The 23063-nt window shown below is 45.2% G+C and overlaps 1 protein-coding gene across 3 annotated transcripts in view; it reads right to left on the reverse strand.

Annotated features, from left to right (window-relative positions):
• Positions 1 to 23063, reverse strand: part of NOXRED1 (NADP dependent oxidoreductase domain containing 1) — a 33011-nt gene that overhangs the window by 1967 nt on the left and 7981 nt on the right. Inside the window, exons 2-5 of one of the 3 annotated variants that reach the window (XM_070065297.2) lie at positions 14102 to 14301; positions 8245 to 8425; positions 7595 to 7752; positions 5799 to 6021 (exon numbers count right to left, since the gene is read on the reverse strand). In XM_070065297.2, the coding sequence (XP_069921398.1) occupies positions 5799 to 6021; positions 7595 to 7752; positions 8245 to 8425; positions 14102 to 14301 (762 nt within the window). Of the gene's footprint in view, positions 1 to 3487; positions 3629 to 5798; positions 6022 to 7594; positions 7753 to 8244; positions 8560 to 14101; positions 14302 to 23063 lie in introns of those variants that run through there. The other 2 variants (XM_070065298.2, XM_089322438.1) reach the window with 2 other exon arrangements.

Raw genomic sequence — 23063 nt, forward strand, 5'->3', positions numbered from 1 at the left:
AGAGATCTTTCCATCCGCTGGTTCTCTCCCCAAATGACTGCAATGGCCAGGGCTGGGCCAGGTTGAAGTCAGGAGCCTAGAGCTTCTTCCAGGTCTCCCACGTGGGTGCAGGGGCCCAAGCACTTGGCCTATCTTCTGCTGCTTTCCCAAGCTCATTAGCAGGGAGCCGGATGTGAAGCAGAGCAGCTGTGTCTTGAACTGGTGCCCAAGTAAGATGCTGGTGTTGCAGGCTGAGGCTTAATCCACTACGCCACAATGCAGCCCCAAAGGAATCTATTTTTAGAAATATCTCTATAGGGGCCAGCATTGTGACACAGCAGGTTAACGTCCTGACCTGCAGTGCCAGCACCCCATATGGGTGCTGGTTTGAGACCCGGTTGTTTCACTTCCAATCCAGCTCTCTGCTATGGCCTGGGAAAGCAGTAGAAGAAGGCCCAAGTCCTTGGGTCCCTGCACCCATGTGGAAGACTGGGAAGAAGCTCCTGGCTTCTGGCTTCAGATCAGTGCAGCTCCAGCCATTGCAGCCAATTGGGGAGTGAACCAATGGATGGAAGACCTCTCTCTCTCTCTCTCTCTCTCTCTGCCTCTCCTCTCTTTGTGTAACACTGACTTTCAAATAAATAAATAAATCTTTAAAAAAAAAACTCCAGAACTAGTAAGTTCAGAAAGTTTGAAGTATACAAAATAAACATACAATAATCAATGGTATTTATACATACTAGCAATGAACAACAATTTAAATTTATAATTTATAATTAATAGAATTTATAATTGGTCGGGGCGCCGGATTCTGTCCCGGTTGCCCCTCTTCCAGGCCAACCCTCTGCTGTGGCCAGGGAGTGCAGTGGAGGATGGCCCAGGTGCTTGGGCCCTGCACCCCATGGGAGACCAGGAAAAGCACCTGGCTCCTGGCTCCTGCCATCGGATCAGCGCGGTGCGCCGGCCGCAGCGCGCCGGCCGCGGTGGCCATTGAAGGGTGAACCAACGGCAAAAAGGAAGACCTTTCTCTCTGTCTCTCTCTCTCTCACTGTCCACTCTGTCAAAAAAAAAAAAAAAGAATTTATAATTAATTAATAGAATTTATAATTAATAGAATGCTTAAAGGCGTAAATATAACAAAACACAAGATTTGTGTCATGGAAATTAAAATGCTGATGATATAAAGAGGACCTGCAGGTGGAGAAAATTACTGTATTCATGGATAGAAAGACTCATGATAATCAAGATGCCATTTCTCCAAAAACAGATATACTGGTAAAACTACGTCACACCAAACTCTGCTGATGAACGTTCACGGCAGCTTTATTGATGGCAGCTGAAAACCAGAACAAGCCAGATGTTCTCCAGCAGGTAAATGGTTAAACGTGATACAGCCGTGCCGTGGACACTACTCAGTCATGAAAACAAGCAAATACATGGTTTTCTGGGTCAGCAGATTGAACTGCTGTTTGGGATGCCTGCATCCTATAGTAGAGTGCCAGTTCGAGTCCTGGCTACTCTGCTCCCAGTGTGCCTGGAAGGCAGCAGGCGATGGTCTGAGCACTTGCGTTCCTGCCACCCACACTGGACACCCAGATGGAGTTCCTGACCCCTGGCTTTAGCCTGGCTCTGCTTTGACTGTCTGCAGGCACTTGGGAATGAACTTCTTTCTCTCTCTTCCCTCTCTCTGCCTCTGCCTTTCAAATAAAAAGAAAATAATTTTTCTTGAAAAAGAACAATGAAGTGAATTTGAGAAACTGTAATCATTATGAAAATATCAATATGCCATGGCCATCTCTTGCTAACAGTAAAAAATGAGAACATTGCTTCTCCAATTTGAATATGCATAAATATCACCTAGAATATCTTGTGAAAATACAGATTCTGATTCCATAGGTCTTGGGTATCAGATTCTGCATTTCTACAGATGATGCCTCTGAATGCCAAGTCGTTTGAAGAGTGAGGCTGTAAGAGGCTTGACTAACACCGGAACTTGTGCCCCAAAATGTAATCATTATTTCTAAGGCCTAGCACACAGCTGAAGAAGTTAGATGAAAATCTCTTAGGTCTTGTTATTTTTATTATAATAATATGATTGCCATTAAATGAGCCATAAATATTCAGGAAGCTAAGAATAATCTCACAAAGTAAACCAAAGGAAAGCAGAAAGGAGGTAATTATAAGACACATGAAAATGCTTGCATTTTAAAAAGAATTAACTCAGTAGAATTAAATAAAACCATAAGCTGGTTATTCTCAAAGATCAACAAAATAGACATGCTTCTAGCAAATTTAATCATGAAATTTTTTTAAATGCCTCGGTGGCACCCTGTGTATTTTTTTTTTTTTTTTTAGATTTCTTTATTTTATTTGAAAGGCAGAGTTACAGAGAGAGAAGGAGAAACAGAGAGAGAAAAGTCTTCCATCCACTGGTTCACTCCCCAAATGGCCACAATGGCCAGAACTAAGCCAGGAGCTTCCTCCGGGTCCCCCATGCAGGTGCAGGGGCCCAAGGACTTGGGCCATCTTCTACTGCTTTCCCAGGCCATAGCAGAGAGCTGAATTGGAAGTGGAGAGGCTGAAACTCAAACCAGTGCCCATAGGGGATGCCAGCACTTCAGGCGGCAGCTCTGCCCACTATGCCGCAGCACCAGCCCCCAACCCTGAAAAAATTTTAAAGCTTAACACAATGCAAGATGACATACAATCTGATGAGGTGCTTTTTTAAAATAAAATATAAAATTATAACTTTATACCAATAAACTTGTAATCCAGATACAAAGGCAATGTGAAATTGACCCAAGAAATTGTAAAGCTGAATATATCATAAACTAGAAAAATTGGAAAAGCAGTCTAATTTCAGCCCTCACCTGCCTCCCTGACAGTTGGATCAAATCAATCTACAGTTACATTCTGTAAGGGAGCTTCCTGGCTGGTAAAGGCATGGAGGTGCTGGGAGAGTGGTGCCTGGGAGAGGGCAAGCAAGCTCCTAGCACCCCTACCCCACTCCTTGTCCTGTGCATTCCTGCCACCCACACTGGACACCCAGATAGAATTCCTGACCCCTGGCTTTAGCCTGGCTCTGCTTTGACTGTCTGCAGGCACTTGGGGAATGAACTTCTCTCTTTGTCTCTCTGCCTCTGCCTTTCAAATAAAAAGAAAATAATTTTTCTTGAAAAAGAACTCTGAAGTGAATTTGAGAAACTGTAATCACTGTGAAAATATTAGTATATGCAGAGTCCCAGCAGGAGGGCCTCACTGGCTGGTCCTAAGCGAAATGACTACACCCCTGCATGAACATCAGAGTACAGATAAAGGAGTTCAGAAGAATCTCACGAGGACACAGAAGAGTCAAGTGCACATGTTCAACTAGTGCTGAGTTTGCAAAAAATTTTGAATTTGCCAGGATTAACTTTCCCACTTTCTTCAAGATCTTGGAACTCAAGAGTGGAAAGACGTCACGGAACAATTCTGTGCAGCCGACAAGCTCAGCCGTGGTGATGGGCAGTGAGGATCAGTGGAGAGAAGAGGCCCTCATGGTGCCACGCCGTAGAGCGAGAACTTGGAACTACTCCAGGCCTCGGATCTTTAGATGACGTGGGCAGGCCCAGGGCACTGCCTCCCTGTGCTGAGCTATATGCCATTTGCCCTGCGAAGTACACAGTAGACACTAAGTGCTGTTAATTAATCTTTAAGAAATCTATAGTTCCTATGAAACTTAAACTGTTCCAGAATATAACGATAAAGACTTCCTAATACTATGAGGTATTGATACCCAAATTTGAGAACTACAAACCAATTTTACTTTTAAATATTGACAGAAATATCTTAAATCAAATGAAGGAAAACAAATTTATAAGTGTATTAAATAGGGTTTATTTTAAGAAAGCAAAGTTGGAGTAAAGCTAGAACTAGTCAATTAGGATTGGTACACTAATAGAAGGAAACTTTGTCTTTATTATGGAAATTTTAAAACAAAAATAGAATAGTAAAACGAACCCTCATGTGCCTGTCACCCAGATTTAACAATGATCTGTTCATAGCTAACTTTTTAAAGGTTTATTTATTTGAAACACGGAGTTACAGATACAGAAGACACACACACACACACGCACACTGAGAGAGAGAGAAAATCTTCTATCTGCTGGTTCACTCCCCAAATCGCCACAATAGCCAGGACTGGGCCAGTCCAAAGCCAGGATCCTAGAACTCCATCTGGGTCTCACATGTGGGTAGCAGAGCCCAGGCACTTGGGGCGTTTGTCCAGGCACATTAGCAGGGAGCTGGACTGGAGGTGGAGTAGTCAGGACTCCAACCAGGACTTAATGCACTGCCCCACAACTCTGGCCCCAGCTAACGCTTGTTGTGTCCATTAATCTATTCCCACCCCTTTACCCCCCTCTACTGGGTAATTCTGAAGCAAATATCAGACACTACATCATTTGATGTGTAACTTTTTGAGTATGTATCTCTAAAACATATACTTTAATTTTTTTCAAATTTATTTTTTATTTATTTGGAAGGCAGAGAAAAAGAGAGCTCCCATGCACTGCCTCACTCCCCAGATGCCTGCAACAGTCTAGCCTGGGCCAGGCCTAAACCGGCAACTGGGAACCCCATCCAGGTCTCCCACATGGGTGGCAAGGACCCAAGCACTTGAGCCATCGCCTGCCATCTCCCAGGCTATACATTAGCAGGGAGCTGGAATCAAGAGTGGAGCTGGGAGTTAAAGCAAAGCGCTCTTACATGGGTTGTGGGCATCCCAAACTATATCTTAACCACTATGCCAAATGCCCACCTAGGACTTTATTTTTATAAAATAAACCAGAATACTAATTCCTTAATATTATTAACTATGCAGCCTAATTAAAAAAAATAGTTGTTTGAATAATGATCCAAAGTCTACACGTGCATTTTGGTTAACATGAATTGTAAGTCTGTTTAAAAAATTTATCCCCTCCCCCCCCACTTTGGGGTTTGTTTGTTTAAGGAATTGGGTTGCTTGTCCTATAAAATTTCTCACCTTCTGGATTTTGCAGATTACATCGCATGGTGTCATTTAACACTTTATCACTTGAACTCCCTGTAAAAAGTAGCGAGCTATAAAAGCTTGATCAGGGACTGGTGTTGCAGCATATCAGGTTAAACCACCACTTGCGGCACGAGGCCGGCATCCCATACGGAACTGCCAGTCCTGGCACCTTCACTTCTAATCCAGCTTCCTGCTAATGCATGCTGGGAGGCAGCAGATGACGGTTCAAGTGCTTGGGCCGCCCTGTGGGAGACCCAGGTGGAACTGCAGACTCCTGGCTCGGGCCTGGCCAAGCCCTGACTGTTGCAGGGCCCCTGCAGAGTGAACCAGAGGAGGGAAGCTCCCTCCTCCCTGCTGCCTTCTCCTCTCTGTCTCTGTGCTGCTCTGCCTTTCAAGTAAGATGAAAATAAACAGGATTTTATTCTTAAAAAAAAAGAAGATAATGTGAATTTTCCCATGAAATTTTTGAAGCCCCCTAGTAGCAAGTGAAAAAGCAGTATATGCTCACATTTTTAACCCTGTGTATATAGAAATAGATACAGATACATATTAGACTGACTACATATAGGTTTGGAAATGCATAGATAAAAAGACAAAAATATCAAAATACTAAAGGTAAAATCTGTGAAATGGGGTTTGAGCGGCAAAGGTGGGCAAGCACTTTCCCGCCAGCTGCCATTTTTACCAAGATACGATTTTTATCGGTTTTAAAGAGGTCAGGAGGAGACGGAAAACAGGTGCTGAGCTGAGAGCGTGGGAGAAACCAGAACAGTGGCAGACGGCTTACCTGTTCCCGGACAAGTTCTTGACGTAGTCTTTGCTGACAACATCCGTTAACTGAAACTTGGGGCAAGAACTTGTGTCTTCCCCGCAGCCTTGGAAGTGCACGGACAGGAAGAGCTCATTCATAAGCAGCATCGCTTTGGAGTGGGCCACGTTTTTCTCCGTGCAGATGTTTAGGGCTGCGTAGAACACTCCCTCCAACCATTTGATATTGAGGCGAATTCCCCCTGCACATCAACAAAGAGGCAAACGCCAGTCAGTGCCACCAAAAAGGAGTTGCAGGAACCTAGGACAAACCCCAGATCCTCAGAGGCAGCCACGTTTTCTCCAAAACAGACTGATAACATGAAGCTTGTGGTGACAAGTGTCGCTCCCCCTCTTCGTGGAGGAACGACACTAAGCCCTGCCTAGGCTTCATATCCGAGTCACAGCACCATTATGTCGCTCCCCCTCTTCGTGGAGGAACGACACTAAGCCCTGCCTAGGCTTCATATCTGAGTCACGGCACCATTATGTCGCTCCCCCTCTTCGTGGAGGAGCAACACAGGACCCTGCGCTGTTCTTTCGTCTGCTCGGCCCTCCCCGGGTTTGCTGCTGGTTCTTCCCGGGTTGGCTACTATCCCTTCCACCTCCGTGGAAGGGCAGTTCCCCCCGGCCGCATTCCCCACTTCCGCAGGGGAGCGGCACACCGCCGGCCGGCTCTCTCGGGGGCTGCACGGGTTCCCTTAGATGTTCCCCATAGATGTTCCCGGTGCATGCCGTCTCTCTCCTCCTTTATAGTCCTCCTCCGCCAATCCTAACTCGGCTGCCCACATGCCGAGTACGCTGCTCTCCTCCAATCAGGAGCAAGTCCTACAGTTTATTAGTTGAACTGGAGGCAGCTGTGCGGAAGCTGTTTACTTCTCTCCCAGCGCCATATTGTGGGAGAGCAGATGCATAGAATAAGTCTTAATTTCAGTAACTTAGTCCAGTCCGGATTGCTCCCCACAACAAGCACTTTCCCTAGGCCGAGAGCCCCGTTTGCTCTTAGCAACACGTGCCATGGGCCAGTGCTGTGGTGCAGCAGGTTAAGCAGCTGCCTGCAATGCCGGCATCCCATCTCGGAGCCGTGGCTCAAGTCCTGCCAATGTGCCCGGGAGGCAGCAGTAGATGGCCCAAATACTTGGACCCCCGCCACCCACATGGGAGACCCAGAATGGCCCAGCCCTTCCCATCACGGCCATTTGGGGAGTGCAGCAACAGATGGAAGATCTTTTTCTGTCTGCAACTTTTTCTCTCCCTTTCTTTCTGCAACTCTGCCTTTAAACTAAATAAATCTTTTTAAAAAACCAGGCACACACACACATACATACATACACACACACATACATACACACACACACATTATGTGTTGGCCATGCCAAAGGACAGTCAGGACTCATGGAGACATGGCTAATGGCAAAAATGCAGAATGGCCCTTGCTAATAAGGAAAAGGAACAAGATTAGAATGGAGAAAAGCTATTCAGTCCCAGACGCTGCATGAAACAAGCTGTCTCCACTCCTCTCTGGTTATTTCTAGTTCACCTTTGAAGGGACCAAACAATGGGGTTTCTCAGCTAGCTCTAATAAAGGCTGTTTTTTGTTGTTGTTGTTAAAAAAAACATTTCCCATGCAAAACAAAATGGAAATAGTTGACATGTATCTGTACAACCAACACACACACACACACACACACACACACACACGGATTTAATACGATAACAACAGGCCAGAAGGAAGATAATTTTCAAGAGAGCGCCAGAGCTGCAGCGAGCCCTTACCAGCAGCACTGTAGGGGCAGGTAGCCTGAAGAATCACAGGGTCTTGGAGCGCAGCTGTGATTTCCTTTTTGGCTCCCCAGATGTTGACCCCATCTTCGGCATAATGATAATGATACTGAGGCCGCAAGATGCTGGTCTTGTTCAGCAGCAGTTTTAATCTGGAAGTAAAGCCACCAAGACAGGTTGTGCAGTGCCAGGACAGGAATATAAAATCCATGTGTTCAACCCCAGCAACAGACTCCCCTACACAGCACTGCCCAGAACAAACACAGCTCTGAGTCCATGCTGAGGGCACTAATTCGCTGGATTATTCTTGCATCTCCCTGATAAACACTTACTGAACGCCATAGCGGGCTAGGCACTAGGTTAGACACCAGGGGCACAAAAGTAAGATCTGACACCCACTTTCAGTAACTTTTCATATTGTTGACTGGTGGTTTCCCTTCTCATTGAAGGGAAAACTGTTCAGCTTTAGGTAGAGGGAGGCAACGTTCTATTCACAGCAAAGGAAATATCCCACCCACCTGTGCTGTTCCTAGGAAAATGGGGAAGACAAAATGAGAGAGGTTGCCTGGGTCCTTCTGCAGATAAAGCTGCTCCTTTATTACTGGGAATGACCAACTCCAAGAGTTCTCACCCTCACAAGGTACCTGGGTAGTGGGATGGCAGCGACAAAGCTGAACACAATGCAGGCCTTCCTGATGCTGTTCTGAATTTCTATGCAAATGTTAGGCAGCTGAGATGGCAGGCAGCAGAGGAACACCACGTTGGCCCAGCCCACCAGACCAGAGTTGTGGTAAAAGCAGCGGACCCCCTGTTTCTGGAATTCAACTGTAAGGAGTGAAGGAAAACAGAGCAAAGGCATGGGATGGGAATTTCATCTTGGAGAGAAGGTGATCATTGTCTCATCCCCGTAAATCCACCCACGTCTTTTTACCACATGGGTCAGAAAATATTCCCATAGGCCCTCCAGGAGCTGTGCAGCTTCGTGCTACCCTGTCACTAAAGCAGCTGAGCCCACTGCAGCAGGCTGAGGTTATAAAATAATTCATCTTCATCTGACTTGTAGAACAAAGTCTCAAAGATGCCTTCGGCTCTAGTTCACTGACGGTTTACTGTATGCCAGATAACGTACAAAGTGTGTACTTTATTTAAAAAATTTTTTTCATTTACTTATTTGAAAGGCAGAGTGACAGAGAGACATGGAAAGAGGAGAGGCAAGAGGAGGGAGGGAGAGAGATCTTCCATTCACTGGTCTGTTCCCCAGATGGCCACAACAGCCAGGGCTGGGCCAGGCTAAAGCCAGGGACCCACCCAGCCAAAGCCAGGAGACTGGAACTCCTTCCGGGACTTCTGCTTGGGTGGCAGGGGCCCAAGCACTTAAGTCATCCTCTACTGCCTTCCCAGGCACATTAGCAGGGAGCTGGATGGGAAGTGGAGCAGCCGGGAATTGAACCGGTGCTCTGATCCTGGGTGCTAGTGTCTCAAGCAGCAGCACAACGCCAGCCCCTGTACTTTGGGTACATCACATAAGGTAATCCTCACAAGGACCTTATGAGGCAGAGACTAGGACTGTTCTGTGTGATAGGTGAGGGGAGTGAGGTTTCAAGAAGCTAAGAGGCTTGCCCAGAGTTCTCCAGCGCACTGGCTTGAGTCGGTGGGCAGATGAGGAGAGTGGAAGCGTCTGTAGAACAGAAGAGTTTGCTCTTCTGGGAAGAGTTTGAAAGCTGGATTCAGTAAGGTACGCCCTAGTTAACAGGATCTGATAAACCCAGAGGGAGATGTGCTAACTGTGGAGCTGCATAAAAACACTCTGCAGTTAATCACCTGATTGTACTTATGACAACAGGGACATTTTCAAAAGGAAGAATACAAAATGCACACACATATTTTAATAGGATGTTTAAGAGTTATTGTTGGAGAGGTGAATTCTTATCTTAAACAGAAACCTGAAGATGGATAGGATAAAGAGTACACTTAGAAAATGGGCACATCCATCCCTCTTCATGTGTTGTTCTCATTCTTTTCAAATGTATAGAAGTTAATGGCATTTGCAACATGTGCTTCCTCATAAAATACACAGTGCTATTTTTAAAAAGATTTATTCTTTACTTATTTGAAAGGCAGAGTTACAGAGACAGAGGGAGAGACAGAGAGATAGAGAAATCTTCCATCCACTGGTTTACTCCCCAAATGGCCACAACAATGGGGTTGAAAGGCAGAGTGGGCTGGCTTCTTCCAGGTCTCCCACGTGGGTGCAGGGGCCAGGTACTTGGGCCGTCCTCTGCTGATTTCCCAGGCACATTAGCAGGGAGTAGATCAGAAGTGGAACAGCTGGGTCTTGAACCCATGCCCATATGGGATGCCAGTGTTGCAGGCGGAAGTTTAAACTGTTACGCCACAACAGCAGCCCCACACAGTGCCATTTTAAAACTGTAATTTGAAGGTGAGCAGTTAAGTTGCTGCTTGGGACACCCACATCCTGTATTTGAGAGCCTGATGTTTGAGGCCTGGCTGGTCTGCTTCTGATCCAGGTTCCTGCTTATACTCATCCTGGGGCAGCAGGTGATGGCTCACGTATCTGGGTCCATGCTCCCCATGAGGGAGACCTGAACTGACTTCCAGATTCCTCACTTGGACCTGCCCCAGCTCTGGCTGTTGCAGGCATGTTGGGAGTGCACCTGCAGGTGAAAGCTCTCTCTCTGTCTCTCTTGCTGCCTTTCAAATAAAATGAAAATAAATAAAAATGTTTAAAATAAATAAAACTATAATTTTAAAACTAATAAACGTAATGCTTCCCAAGGAATATACACTACTTCTACAGATAGAATTAAGAGAGAGACCTTTGATGGTAAGACTTTCGTAGTTTCCTTAATATAAAAAGATCATCTAGGGGCCAGTGCTGTGGTGTAGTAGGCTAAGCCTCTGCCTCCTGTGCCAGCAGCCCATGTGGGCACCGGTTCAAGTCCAGGTTGCACCTCTTCGAATCTAGCTCTCTGCCATGGTGTGGGAAAGCAGTAGAAGATGGCCCAAGTCCTTGGGTCCCTGTACCCATGTGGGAGACCTGGAAGAAGCTCCTGGCTCCTGGCTTCAAATCAGCTCAGCTCTGGCCATTGTGGCCACCTGGGGAGTGAGCCAGGAAGACCTTTCTCTGTCTCTCCCTCTCTCTGTAACTCTACCTCTCAAATAAATAAATAAAATCTTAAAAGAGAGAGAGAAAAGATAACCATACTTTCTTTTCTCTCTCCCTCCCCCAATCACCACTCTGTAGCAGCTTTATTTGTAATATCCAAAAACTGGAAACAACTCAAAACAACAGATGAATAAACTGTAGAACATTCAGGCAATGAAATACTACTCAGAAAATTTTAAAAACGGGGTGGTTTGGTGGTACAGCAGGTTAAGCAACTGCCCATGACACCAGCATCCCATGTGAGCACTGGTTTGAGTCTGGCTTCTCCACTTTTGATCCAGCTCTCTGCTAGTGTGCCTGGGAAAACAGCAAAGATGGCTTAAATACGTGGGCCTTTTCCATCCACCTGGGTGACCAGGATTGAATTCCAGGCTCCTGGTTTTGACCTGGCCCAGCCCTGCTGTTGTGGCCATTTGAGAGTAAACCAGCAGATGGAAAACCTCTGTCTCTCCCACTCTCTGTCACTCCGCCTTTCAAGGAAATTAAAAAAAAAAAAAAAAAAAAACTTAAAAAAATAAAAAAGGATATTGACACATGAAACAACTTGAATTCGCAAAATAATTATGCAGAGTGAAAGACAATAAAAGGTATGACTCCATTTTTATAAAATTCTAGAAATTGCAAACTAGTCTGTGGTGACTGAAATCAGATCATTGTTTTTTTGGTGGGGAGATTCAGGGAGTAGGGAAATAGGGGTTACCAAGAGCAAGAGACAAAGGGGGTGACAGATACAATATGTTCATTACTTTGATTGTTGATGGTTTCATAGGTGTACATATGCATCAAAATATCAAATTCTGCAAATTACATGCAATTTATTGTATATTGTATATAAATAATATCTTAATAAAGCTGTACTTATTCTTTGATCTAGTAATTTTAGTTTGAAAATTATGTACAAGGAAGTTCAACTAACTAACTAAGGCAGAATTCTATAACTTATGGTACATCCATGATTTGGAATATTCTACAAAGTAAAAACTAATCTTTTTACTGATGTAAATTTTAAACTGTGAGAAGAAAACGCAGAGAGGACAGTGGCCTGCGGCGCAGTGCACACAGCACTCCAGACATCTGTGGGCCGGACACAGGTGCAGCGAGCACGCCCCGCTGGGGAGAGGCGGGCGCTGCTCTGGGAGTTGCCCGTGTCACGGTCTCCCTGCTGAACAGTGGAGGGCTTAAAATCAGTATCCAGAGGAATGTTAGGTTCCCCGCGATAAGGGAGTATGCCAGTGAGACATCCAGTGACCAAAGCAGGATGCAATCAAGCAGTGTCAACGATGGATCTCATTAGGAAACAAATAGGAAGGAGATGACTCGGGTAAGTGGATTACAAATAGCTATTTTCTTCCTTGATTTTTTAAATAATGTGTATTCTATTATTTTACATTTTGAATTTGAGTGCAATTTTTTAAAGTTTATTTATTTCAAAGGTCGAGGGGCCAGTACTGTGGCACTGCCTCCTATGATGCCAGCATCCCATGTGAAGGCCAGTTTGAGTGGCAGCTGCTCCACCTCCGATCCAGCTCCCTGGAGAATCTCTCTGTGTCTCTCCCTCTCTCTCTGCAACTCTGCATTGCAAATGAATAAATACATTTTTAAAAAATAATAAAAGGCAGGGGCCAGTGCTACAGTGTAATGGGTGAAGCTGCTGTCTTCAACACTGGCATCCTATATGGGTGCCACTTCAAGTCCTGGCTTCTCCACTTCCAATCCAGCTCCCTGCTAATGCACCTGGGAAAGCAGAGGACAATGGCCCAAGTGCTTGGGCTCCTGTACCCACATGGGAGACCCAGATGAAGCTCCTGGCTCCTGGCCTTGGCCTGGCTCAGCCCTAGCCATTGCAGCCATTTGGGGAATGAACTAGCAGATGGAAGATCTCTGTCTTTCTCTCTCTCTCTCCCTCAGCCTCTCTGTAACTCTTTCAAGTAAATAAATCTTTAAATATAATAATAATAATAATAATCTGAGTGACCCAGAGAGAAATATTCCATCTGCTGTTTCACTCTCCAAATGCCTGCAATGGGCCAGTATTGGGCCAGGATGAAGCTAGGAGCCTGGAACGCAAACTAGGTCTCCCACACAGGTAGGAGGGATCCAAGTCCTTGAGCTCTCACCTGCTGTTTCCCAGGGAGCGCATTAGCAGGAAGCTGGATGGGAAGCTGAGGCAGGACTCCATCCCAGGCCCTCTGATATGGGATGAGCCTCCAAAGGAGGGGCTTGATCGGCTGTATTATAACTTTCATACAATACCATGCACAGATCTTAAGTATACAGTCTGATAAGTTTCAACAAATGACTACAGCCATGGAACTCATACTTCTTTCCAGACCAAGAACATTTCCATTTTCCAGACAGTCCCTCAGGGTGTTTTCTCTTCTCTTCTCCCCAGAAGTAATCATTGTTAATACACAAAATTAATACAAAACATTTTCAAAAATTCAATGTTATTTTTAAAAATATAAAGCCAAGTGCAAACATTTGGAATGGTTAGCACTCACCAAACTCTAACTGGTCCAGTAAGATTTTTTTATTTTATTTGACAGAGAGAGTTAGACAGTGAGAGAGAGACAGAGGAAAGGCCTTCCTTCTGCTGGTTCACCCCGCTAATGGCCACCACGGCCGGCGCTGCGCCGATCCGAAGCCAGGAGCCAGGTGCTTCTTCCTGGTCTCCCACGCCGGTGCAGGAGCCCAAGCACTTGGGCCATCCTCCACTGTCCTCCCGGGCCACAGCAGAGAGCTGGACTGGAAGAGGAGCAACCAGGACTAGAACCCAGTGCCCATATGGGATGCCGGCGCTGCAGGTGGAGGATTAACCAAGTGAGCCACAGCGCCGGCCCCTCCACTAAGATTTAATGCTGTATCAGAGACCCAGAAAGATCATTCACCATGAAGAGTGCAGGGAAGACACACAGAAAATATTTAAGTGGAGAAGAAAGTTGTTTTAAGGAATGAGTTAAAAAACCATCATTCTATGGCCCAAGTCCTTGGGGCCCTGCACCCACATGGAAGACCCACAAGAAGCTCCTGGCTCCTGGCTTTGGATTGGCCCAGCTCTGGCTGTTGAGGCTATTTGGGGAGTAAACCAGTGGATGGAAGACCTCTCTCTCTGCCTCTGCCTCTCTGTAACTCTGCCTTTCAACTAAATAAATAAATGTTTTTAAAAATCATTCTAGCTTTTGTCCAGGGTAGCAGGCTGAGAACTCAGCACACTGTACTCCAAGACTCCTCTCTGAAGGAATCCTTTCAGGATGGCTTCATCAGCGCCTACCCCAGCACCACCAAGCCCCTCTCTAACACACACTGCTCCTCACCCAGGGCCTCTGGCCTCCGAGTGGAGATCCGCAGGCTCTCGGCAGGGAGAGGGACGAGCTGCAGCAGTACCCGAGCCAGCTGCTTCCCAAGGTGGCCACCTCCAATGATGCCCACCTTTAACTCTTCGTGTTCATCAGTGGCCACATTAAGTGATCCGATCGGGAGGCCTCGGAAGCTTTGATTCCCATTTAATGATTCTCTGGAGAATGAAAAGACAGGCATAAACAAGAATACACGCACACACTCCGGCTCTTCTCAACTGTCAACCTCTGATGTTTTCTGCTCTATCTTTCTCATGTGGTGGCACCTAAAGCAATTCTGAGATAAGGCATTTCGGTCGTGTGCAGTTATCCAGTCTCACTAGGAATGAAATGTTCCTTCTGAATGAACTTTCCAGAAACTAAAGCGTAAGCCTTATCAAGGGAAAAAATTTGTTTAAAACATTTTTAGATGAGCACATTTTTGTTACAGATATTATACATTTTGCTGCTTTTTACATATTTTTAAGATTGATTTATTTATTTGAAAGGCAGAGTGACAGGGAGAGAGGGAGAGAGAGAGAGAGAAAGCTTCCATTTGCTGGTTTATTCCCCAGGTGCCCACACTGGCCTGGTCTTGGCCAAAGCCAAGAGCCAGGAACTCCATTCAGGTCTTCATGTGGGTGGCAGGGGCCCACTCAGGCCGTCTGCTGCTGCTTTCCCAGGCACATTAGCAGGAAGCCGGATTGGAAGCAGAGCAGCCAGGACTCAGCTGATACAGGATCCCAGCATAACAAGCAGTGGCTTAACCTGCTGTGCTACAAAATGCTGCCTCAATTTGCTGCCTTTTTAACACAAGGTCTGAATATTAATAATTTTCTTGGCTCAAGACCATCATTGTGAGCAGCTACCGTTCTGTACACATCATACTGTAACATATAACACATTGTCAGTCAGTTCCTTAATTTTTTGTTTTGTAAACAATTTTTGCCAATATTTTTATTGTGAAAAACATAGTAACATCAAGTTTACCTGCTTAACCTTTTTAAGGGTACAACTGGATAGTGTCAGCTGTATGCACACTGTTGTGCATACCTCTCACCTTGCAAAACCACAAGTCTACAGTCACTAAACAGCTCTTCTCTCCCTTCCCTCACATTCTGGCAACTACCATGCTATTGTCTGTCTGGCTACTTTAGATACGTGCCTCATACAAATGGAATCAACGGTATTTTTTCTTTGTGACTGGCTTACTTCACTTAGTATAATGCCCTCAAGCTTAATCCACGTTATAGTACATGACAGGACCTCCTTCCATTTTTTAGGCTGAATAACAGTCCTTTGTATCTATTTACCACAATTTATTTACCCATGTCTGGGCATTTAGGTTACCCCTACCCCTTGGTTATTGTGAATGGTGGGCGTATGAAACTCTTTGAGATGTTGTTTTCAGTTCTTTTGGCTATATACCCAGAAGTGGGATTGCTGTATCTGTCTTTAACTCTTTGAGGAATCTATTCCAAATTTATTCCAAATTCTCCATACTCACCAAAACTTGCTAATTTCTGCTTAAAAAAATAGTGGTCATTCTAACAGATGTGAAGTGATACTTCCCTGATGATTGGTGATGTTGAACATCTTTTCATGTACTTGGCCATTTCTTTTTCTTTTTTTTTTTTTTTACAGGCAGAGTGGACAGTGAGAGACAGAGACAGAGAGAAAGGTCTTCCTTTGCCGTTGGTTCACCCTCCAATGGCCTCCGCGGCCGGCGCACTGCGGCCGGCGCACCGCGCTGATCCGATGGCAGAAGCCAGGAGCCAGGTGCTTTTCCTGGTCTCCCATGGGGTGCAGGGCCCAAGCACCTGGGCCATCCTCCACTGCACTCCCTGGCCACAGCAGAGGGTTGGCCTGGAAGAGGGGCAACCGGGACAGAATCCGGCGCCCCGACCGGGACTAGAACCCGGTGTGCCGTCGCCGCTAGGCGGAGGATTAGCCTAGTGAGCCGCGGCGCCGGCCGTACTTGGCCATTTCTATAAATTCTTTAAAGAAAAGTCCATTCACTTCCCAGTTTAAAAACGGCTCCTTGGTGAATTTGTTGCTAAGCTGTAGTTCTCCTTAAATTCTAGATAGGACCCCTTGTCAGATACACAATTGGCAAACATTTCTTCCACTCCCGTTTGCTGTGCGGAAGCTTTACACTCTGATGTATCCCATTGTTTGTTTTTTGCCTCTGTTGCTTGTGTTTTTGGTATCTTTTCCATGAATCAATGCCAAATCTAATGTCATGAAGCTTTCTCCCTGTATTTTCATCTAGTACTTTTTCATAGTTTGTCTTACATCTTTAATTCATTCTGAGTTTATTTTTGCACATAGGGGTCTAACTTCATTCTTCTGCATGTGTCTATCCAGTTTTCCAACATTATTTGTAAGAAACTATCCTTTCCCCAAAGTATTGTGTACACCTGACATCTTTGTTGAAGATCATTTCACCATATATGTGAAAGTTTCTGAGCTTTCTCTTCTGTTCTACTGGTCTGTATACCAGTACCATGCTGTTTTGATTGCTGTAGCTTTCTAATACATTTTAAAATCAAGAAGTGTGCCCCGCAAAGTGGCATAGCAGGTAAAGCCACCGCCTGCAGTGCCAGTATCCCATTTGGGCGCCAGTTCGAGTCTGGCTGCTTCACTTCTGATCCAGCTCTCTGCTATGGCCTGGGAAAGCAGCAGAAGATGGTCCAAGTCCTTGGGCCTCTATACCCGCGTGGGAGACCCAGAAGAAGCTCCTAGCTCCTGGCTTCAGATCAGCCCAGCTCCGGCCATTGCAGCCATTAGGGAGTGAACCAGTGGATGGAAGACATCTCTCTCTCCCTCTCTCTCTGCCACTACCCGTCTGTGATTCTGCCTTTAAAACAAATAAATGAATTTTTTTTTTTTGACAGGCAGAGTGGACAGTGAGAGAGAGAGACAGAGAAAGGTCTTCCTTTTGCCGGTGGTTCACCCTCCAATGGCCGCTGCAGCCGGTGCGCTGCGGCCAGCGCACCGCGCTGATCCGATGGCAGGAGCCAGGTACTTCTCCTGGTCTCCCATGGGGTGCAGGGCCCAAGCACTTGGGCCATCCTCCACTGCACTCCCGGGCCACAGCAGAGAGCTGGCCTGGAAGAGGGGCAACCGGGACAGAATCCGGCGCCCCGACCGGGACTAGAACCCGGTGTGCCGGCGCCGCAAGGCAGAGGATTAGCCTAGTGAGCCGCGGCGCTGGCCAATAAATGAATCTTTAAAAAATAAATAATAAATAAATAAATAAAATCACGAAGTGTGAGGTCGGGGTCGGCACTGTGGTGTAGCAGGTTAAGCTGCCACCTGCAATGCCGACATCCCATATGGGGGCCAGTTCAAGTCCTGGCTGCTCCACATCTGATCCAACTCCCTGCTAAAGTGCCTCAGAAAGCAGTGGAGAATGGCCCAAGTCCTTGGGCCCCTGCACCCATGTGGGAGACCCGGAAGAAGCTCCTGGCTACAACCAGGCCCAACCCTGGCCACTGCCATTTGGGGAGTGAACCAGCAGATGGAATGTCTCTCTATATATAACTCTGCTGCTCAAATAAATAAATCTTTTTTTTTTAAAGTGTGAGGTCTCCAGCTTAGTTTATCTTTCTCAAAACTATTTTGGTTATTTTGGGTAATTTGATGTTCCTCTATGAATTTTTCAATGATTTACTAAAAATTTTTTACAGAAAATTGACATTGGAGTTTGATGAGGATTGCACTGAATCTAAGGATCACTTTGGGTAGTGTGGACATTTTAAAACTATTATATCTTCCAACATGAACACAGGATATCTTTCCATTTATTTGTGTCTTTCTTAATTTTTTTGTAACTTTAAAAGGTTTATCTACTTTTTTAAAAAGATTTATTTATTTATTTGAAAGGCAGAGTTACAGAGAGACAGAGGCAGAGACAGAGGTCTTCCATCCAATGGTTCACTCCCCAAATGGCCGCAATGGCTGGAGCTGGGCCGATCTGAAGCCAGGAGCCAGGAGCCAGGTCTTCCACAGGGTTGCAGGGGCCCAAGGACTTGGGCCATCTTCTACTGCTTTCCCAGGCTCTAGCAGAGAGCTAGATGGGAAGTGGAGCAGCCCATATGGGATGCTGGCACTGCAGGAGGCAGTTTAACCCCCTATGCCACAGTGCCAGCCTCAATATTTACTTTTTATTTATTTAAATAGCAGAGTGACAGAAGGGGGTGGGGAGGGAGGGAGGGAAGGAGGGAAAGGGAGAGGGAGAGAAAGAAAGAAAGTTCCATCCACTGGTTGGTTCACTTGCCAAGTGGCTGTTATAGCTAGGTCTATCCCAGGTGGGAGAGGGAGAGGGAAAAGGGAAGGGGGAGGGGAGGGGAGGGGGAGGGGGAAGGAAGAAAGTTCCCTCCACTGGTTGGTTCACTTGCCAAATGGCTGCTATAACTAGGTCTACCCCAGGCTGAAGCCAAGAGCCAGGAACTCCATTCTAGCCTCCTACATGGGTAGCAAGGCCCCAAGTACTTGGGCAGTCTTCTGCTGCCTTCCCAGGCACATGAGCTGGAAGCTGGGTCGGAAGCTGAACTGCCAGCACTTGACCTGGCACTCTGACATGGGATGCCAGCATCACAAGTGGTGGCTTAACCCACAGCACTGGCCCCTCCTTAATTTGTTTTAACAATGCTTTGCAGTTTTCCATGTACAAGTCTTTCATCTTAAGTTTATTACTAAGTATTTTATTCTAATTGATCGCTGTTGTAAATGGGATTAATTTCTTTTTTGGATGGCTAATTGTAAGTGTACAGAAATGCAACTGACTTTTGAGTGATTTTGTATCCAGCTACATTGCTGAATTTGTTTACTAGTTTTAACACATTTTTTATGGAATCTTTAAGTTTTTAAAAAATATTTAGTTACATATATGGAAGTTAGAGTTACAGAAAGAGTGAGACAGACAGAGAGAGAGATCTCCCAACTACTGCTTCATTCCTTAGATGGCTGCAACAGCCATCTAAGTTGGACCAGGCCGAAGCCAGGAGCCAGGAGCTTTTACCACACCTGCCACATGGTGACAGGGCCCCAAACACTTGGGCCAACTTTGGCTGCTTTTCCCAAGCCATTTGCAGGGAGCTGGATCAGAATGGAGCAGCCAGGACCTGAATTGGCACCCAAGTAAGATGCTGCCATTACCTGCAGTGGCTTTACCCCGCTATGCCACAATGCCAGCCCCGGAATCTTTAGGTTTTTCTACATATAGGATCATGTTATCTGTAAACAGAGATCAGTTTGTTTCTTTCCAATTTGGATGTCTTTATTTTTCTTCCCTAACTGCTGTGGCTAGGATTTCTGGTATTACATTGAATAGAAGTGGTGAGAGTGCTTTGTTTCTGATATGTATTATCATGAACTATATATATATATATATATATATATATATATATATATATATATTTATACATAAAGATGTATTTATTTGAAAGGCAGAGTGAGAGAGGAGAGACAGACAGATTTCCCATGCACTAGGTCACCTCTCAAAAGGCTACAACCACCAGGGCAGGGCCAGGCTGAAACCAAGAGCCAGGAATTCCATCCTGGTCTCCCACGTGGGTGGCAGGACCCCAAGCACCCAAGCGATTCACTGCCCTCCCAGGTACATTAGCAGGACGCTGGATTGGAGGCAAAGAGCAGGCACTCCAGAATGGGATGCTGGCATCACAAACCATGGCTTTACCTGCTACACCACAACACTGCCCCCCACCCCCCGCCCTGTTTCTTATCTTAAAGGAAAAATTTTCAGTTTTTCACCTTTGAGTATGATATTAGCTGTGACGTTTTCATATATAGCCTTTATTTTTTTTTTTTATTTTTTGCCAGGCAGAGTTAGACAGTGTGTGTGTGTGTGAGAGAGAGAGAGAGAGAAAGGTCTTCCTTCCATTGGTTCACTCCCCTAATGGCCGCTACGGCAGGCCCTGCGCCGATCCAAAGCCAGGAGCCGGGTACTTCCTCCCGGTCTCCTATGCGGGTGCAGGCGCCCAAGCACTTGGGCCATCCTCTGCTGCCCTCCACAGTAGAGAGCTGGACTGGAAGAGGAGCAACCGCGACTAGTACCCGGCGTCCCAGCCATGACTAGAACCCGGGGTACCAGCGCTGCATGCAGAGGATTAGCCAAGTGAGCCACGGCGCCGGCCTTTATATACAGCCTTTATTAGGTAGAGGCAATTTCCCTCTATTTCTGGCTTTTTCAATGCTGTTATCAGGAAAGTGTACTGAATTTATCAAATGCTTTTCCTACATCAGTTGAAATGATCATGTGGTTTTCGCTCTTCATTCTGTTAAGGATGTATTACATTAACTTTTCTATGTTGAATTATCCCTGTATTCCAGGAATGAATTCCCCTTGGTCATGATATTAATCCTTTTAATATGCTGTTGAATTCTGTTTGCTAAGATTTTTTTTAAGGATTTTTGCATTAATATTCATCAAGATACTGGTTTGTAGTTTTCCATAGTTTCTATGTCTTGTTTTGGTGTCAGGGTAATGCTGGCCTCATAAAATGGGTTTGGAAGGTTTTAGGAGTGTTTGAGAGGGATTGGTGTGAATTCTTCAAATGTTTAGAATTTTCCAATGAAACATCTGATCCTAGGATTCTCTCTGTTGAGGATTTTTCGATTACTGATTCAGCCTCCTGACCAATTATGGTCTATTTGTTTTTTTTCTTCTTTGTTACTTGGTCGTGATAGGTTGGTTGTTCCTAGGAGTTTTTTCGATTCTTTAGGTTATGACTGGCATATGACTGCTAAGAGTGGTCTCTAGGACTGTGTCTGTGCAGCATCCGTGCTGACGTCTCCTCCTCACTTATGATTCTGTTGTTTTTTTCCCTTAGTCTAGGTAAATCTGTCAATGTTGTTGATATTTTGAAAACACCAGCTCTCAGTTTTGTTGATTTTTTTTTCTATTCTCCATTTTATTTCTGCTCTAATCTTGATGATTTCCTTTCTTTTGTTAACTTTGGGCTTGGTTTGTTTTTCTTTTTCTAGAGGCGTGCTCTGGTTTGAATGCCCCCTCCAAAACGCATGTTGAAATTTAATGGCCACTGTAAGTGTTGGGAGGTACAACCTTTGAGAGGTGGCTGGGTCCTGTGGGCACCTCCCTCACGCATGGGTCAGTTACACAAGCGAGCCCTCCTGTGTGCATACTGTCCTCCTTCCCCATGTGTACTCTCACCCTGTGATATTCTCTGCCACTCGGTGACACAGCAAGAAAGCCCTTACCAGATGTGGCTCTTTGATCTTACATTTCTCAGCTTCCAGGACTGTGAGAAATAAATTTATTGCCTTTATAATTTATGCAGTCTCTGGTATTCTAACATAGAAACAGAAAACGAACTAAGACAAGCTATAAAGTTAGATTGCTGATTTGAGATTTTTTAAAAAATCCATTTTATTTATTTGAAAGAGTTATAGAGATGGGGGGGAGGGAGAGGAAAAGGGGGAGAGAGAGAGTCAGTCTGCCATCCGCTGGTTCACTTTCCAAATGGCTGCAGCAGAGCTGATCTGAAGCCAGGAGACAGGAGCGTCCTCTGGGTCTCCCACAAGGATTCAGGGGCCCAAGCACTTGGGCCATCCTCCGCATTAGCAGGCACATTAGCCGGGAGCTGGATGGGAAGTGGAGCAGCTGGGACTTGAACTTGCAACCATATCGGATGCTGGCACTGCAGGCTGAGGCTTTAACCCATTGAGCCACAGTGCCAGCCCCTGATATCCTTCTCTTTAATGTAGGCATTTGTTCCTATAAACTTCTCTCTTACTACTGACTTTGCTGTATACCATAAGTTTTGGTATGTTATTTTTTTTTTCATTTTCCTTTATCTCAAGATATTTCCTAATTTCCTATGTGATTTACTCTATGATCCATTGATTACTCAGGAGTGTCCATTTCCACATATTTGCGAATTTTCCAGTTTTCCTTTTGTTATCCATTTCTAGTTTCATCCCGTTGTGGTTAAAAAGTTGATGTGATTTATATCTTCTAGAATTTGCTAAGATTTCTTTGGTGGCCAAACATGTAGTCTACCCTGGATACTGTTCCATGTGCACTTAAGAAGACAAAGTTGCTGCTATTGGGTAGAAGATTCTACATGTTAGGTTCCAACTGGTCTAATGTTTTGTTCTAGCCCTCTGTTTCCTCATTGATCTGCTTGGTTGTTCTATCCATTATTCAAAGTGGGGCACTGACATTCACTAGTATTGTGTATCTTCAATTCTGTCAAAATGTGCTTCAGATATTTGGATGTTCTGATGCAAATATGTATATAATTACTATACATTCCTGGTGGACTGATCTTTTCATTTTTATATGATGTCATTCCACTTCCTCAGGTTTTCACTTAAAGTCTATTTTGTCTGATATAAGTATAGCCACTCCTGCTCTCTTTTGATTAAAATTTGCATGGAATATCTTTCCATCCTTTTAGTTTCAGCCCATGTGTTTCCTTAATTCTAAAGTGAGTCTTGTGTAGGCAGCCTATAGTTAGATCCTGGTCTCATCCACTCAGCCACTGCTTATTTTGTTTAGGAAGTTTAATCCATTTACATTTAAAGTAATTATGGAAAGGAAAAGACAATATTGCCATTTTGTTCACTGTCTTCTATGCATCTGGTAGCTACTAAAGATTGATTTATTTATTTGGAAGGCAGAGAGAAATAGAGGGAGAAAGGGTAATTGTCTATCTACTGGCCCGCTCCCCTGCTGCTTTTCCAGGTGCATTAACAGGGAGCTGGATCGGAAGCCAAGTAGTCACAATTAGAACTGGCACCCTGATCAGAAATGCCAGCATTGCAAGTGGTGGCTTAACCCATTGTGCCACAACACCGTTCCCCGTCATTTCTTGAAGTAAGTTCTCTAGCCCTTTCTTTTTCTGAGATTCCCAGATGTATATATTGGTCTGCTTGATGGTGTCCCATTAAG

The sequence above is a fragment of the Oryctolagus cuniculus genome, chromosome 20 (genome assembly GCF_051225735.1).
Source record: "Oryctolagus cuniculus isolate XC-2025 breed Fujian yellow rabbit chromosome 20, ASM5122573v1, whole genome shotgun sequence".
Classification (NCBI taxonomy): Eukaryota; Metazoa; Chordata; class Mammalia; order Lagomorpha; family Leporidae; genus Oryctolagus; species Oryctolagus cuniculus.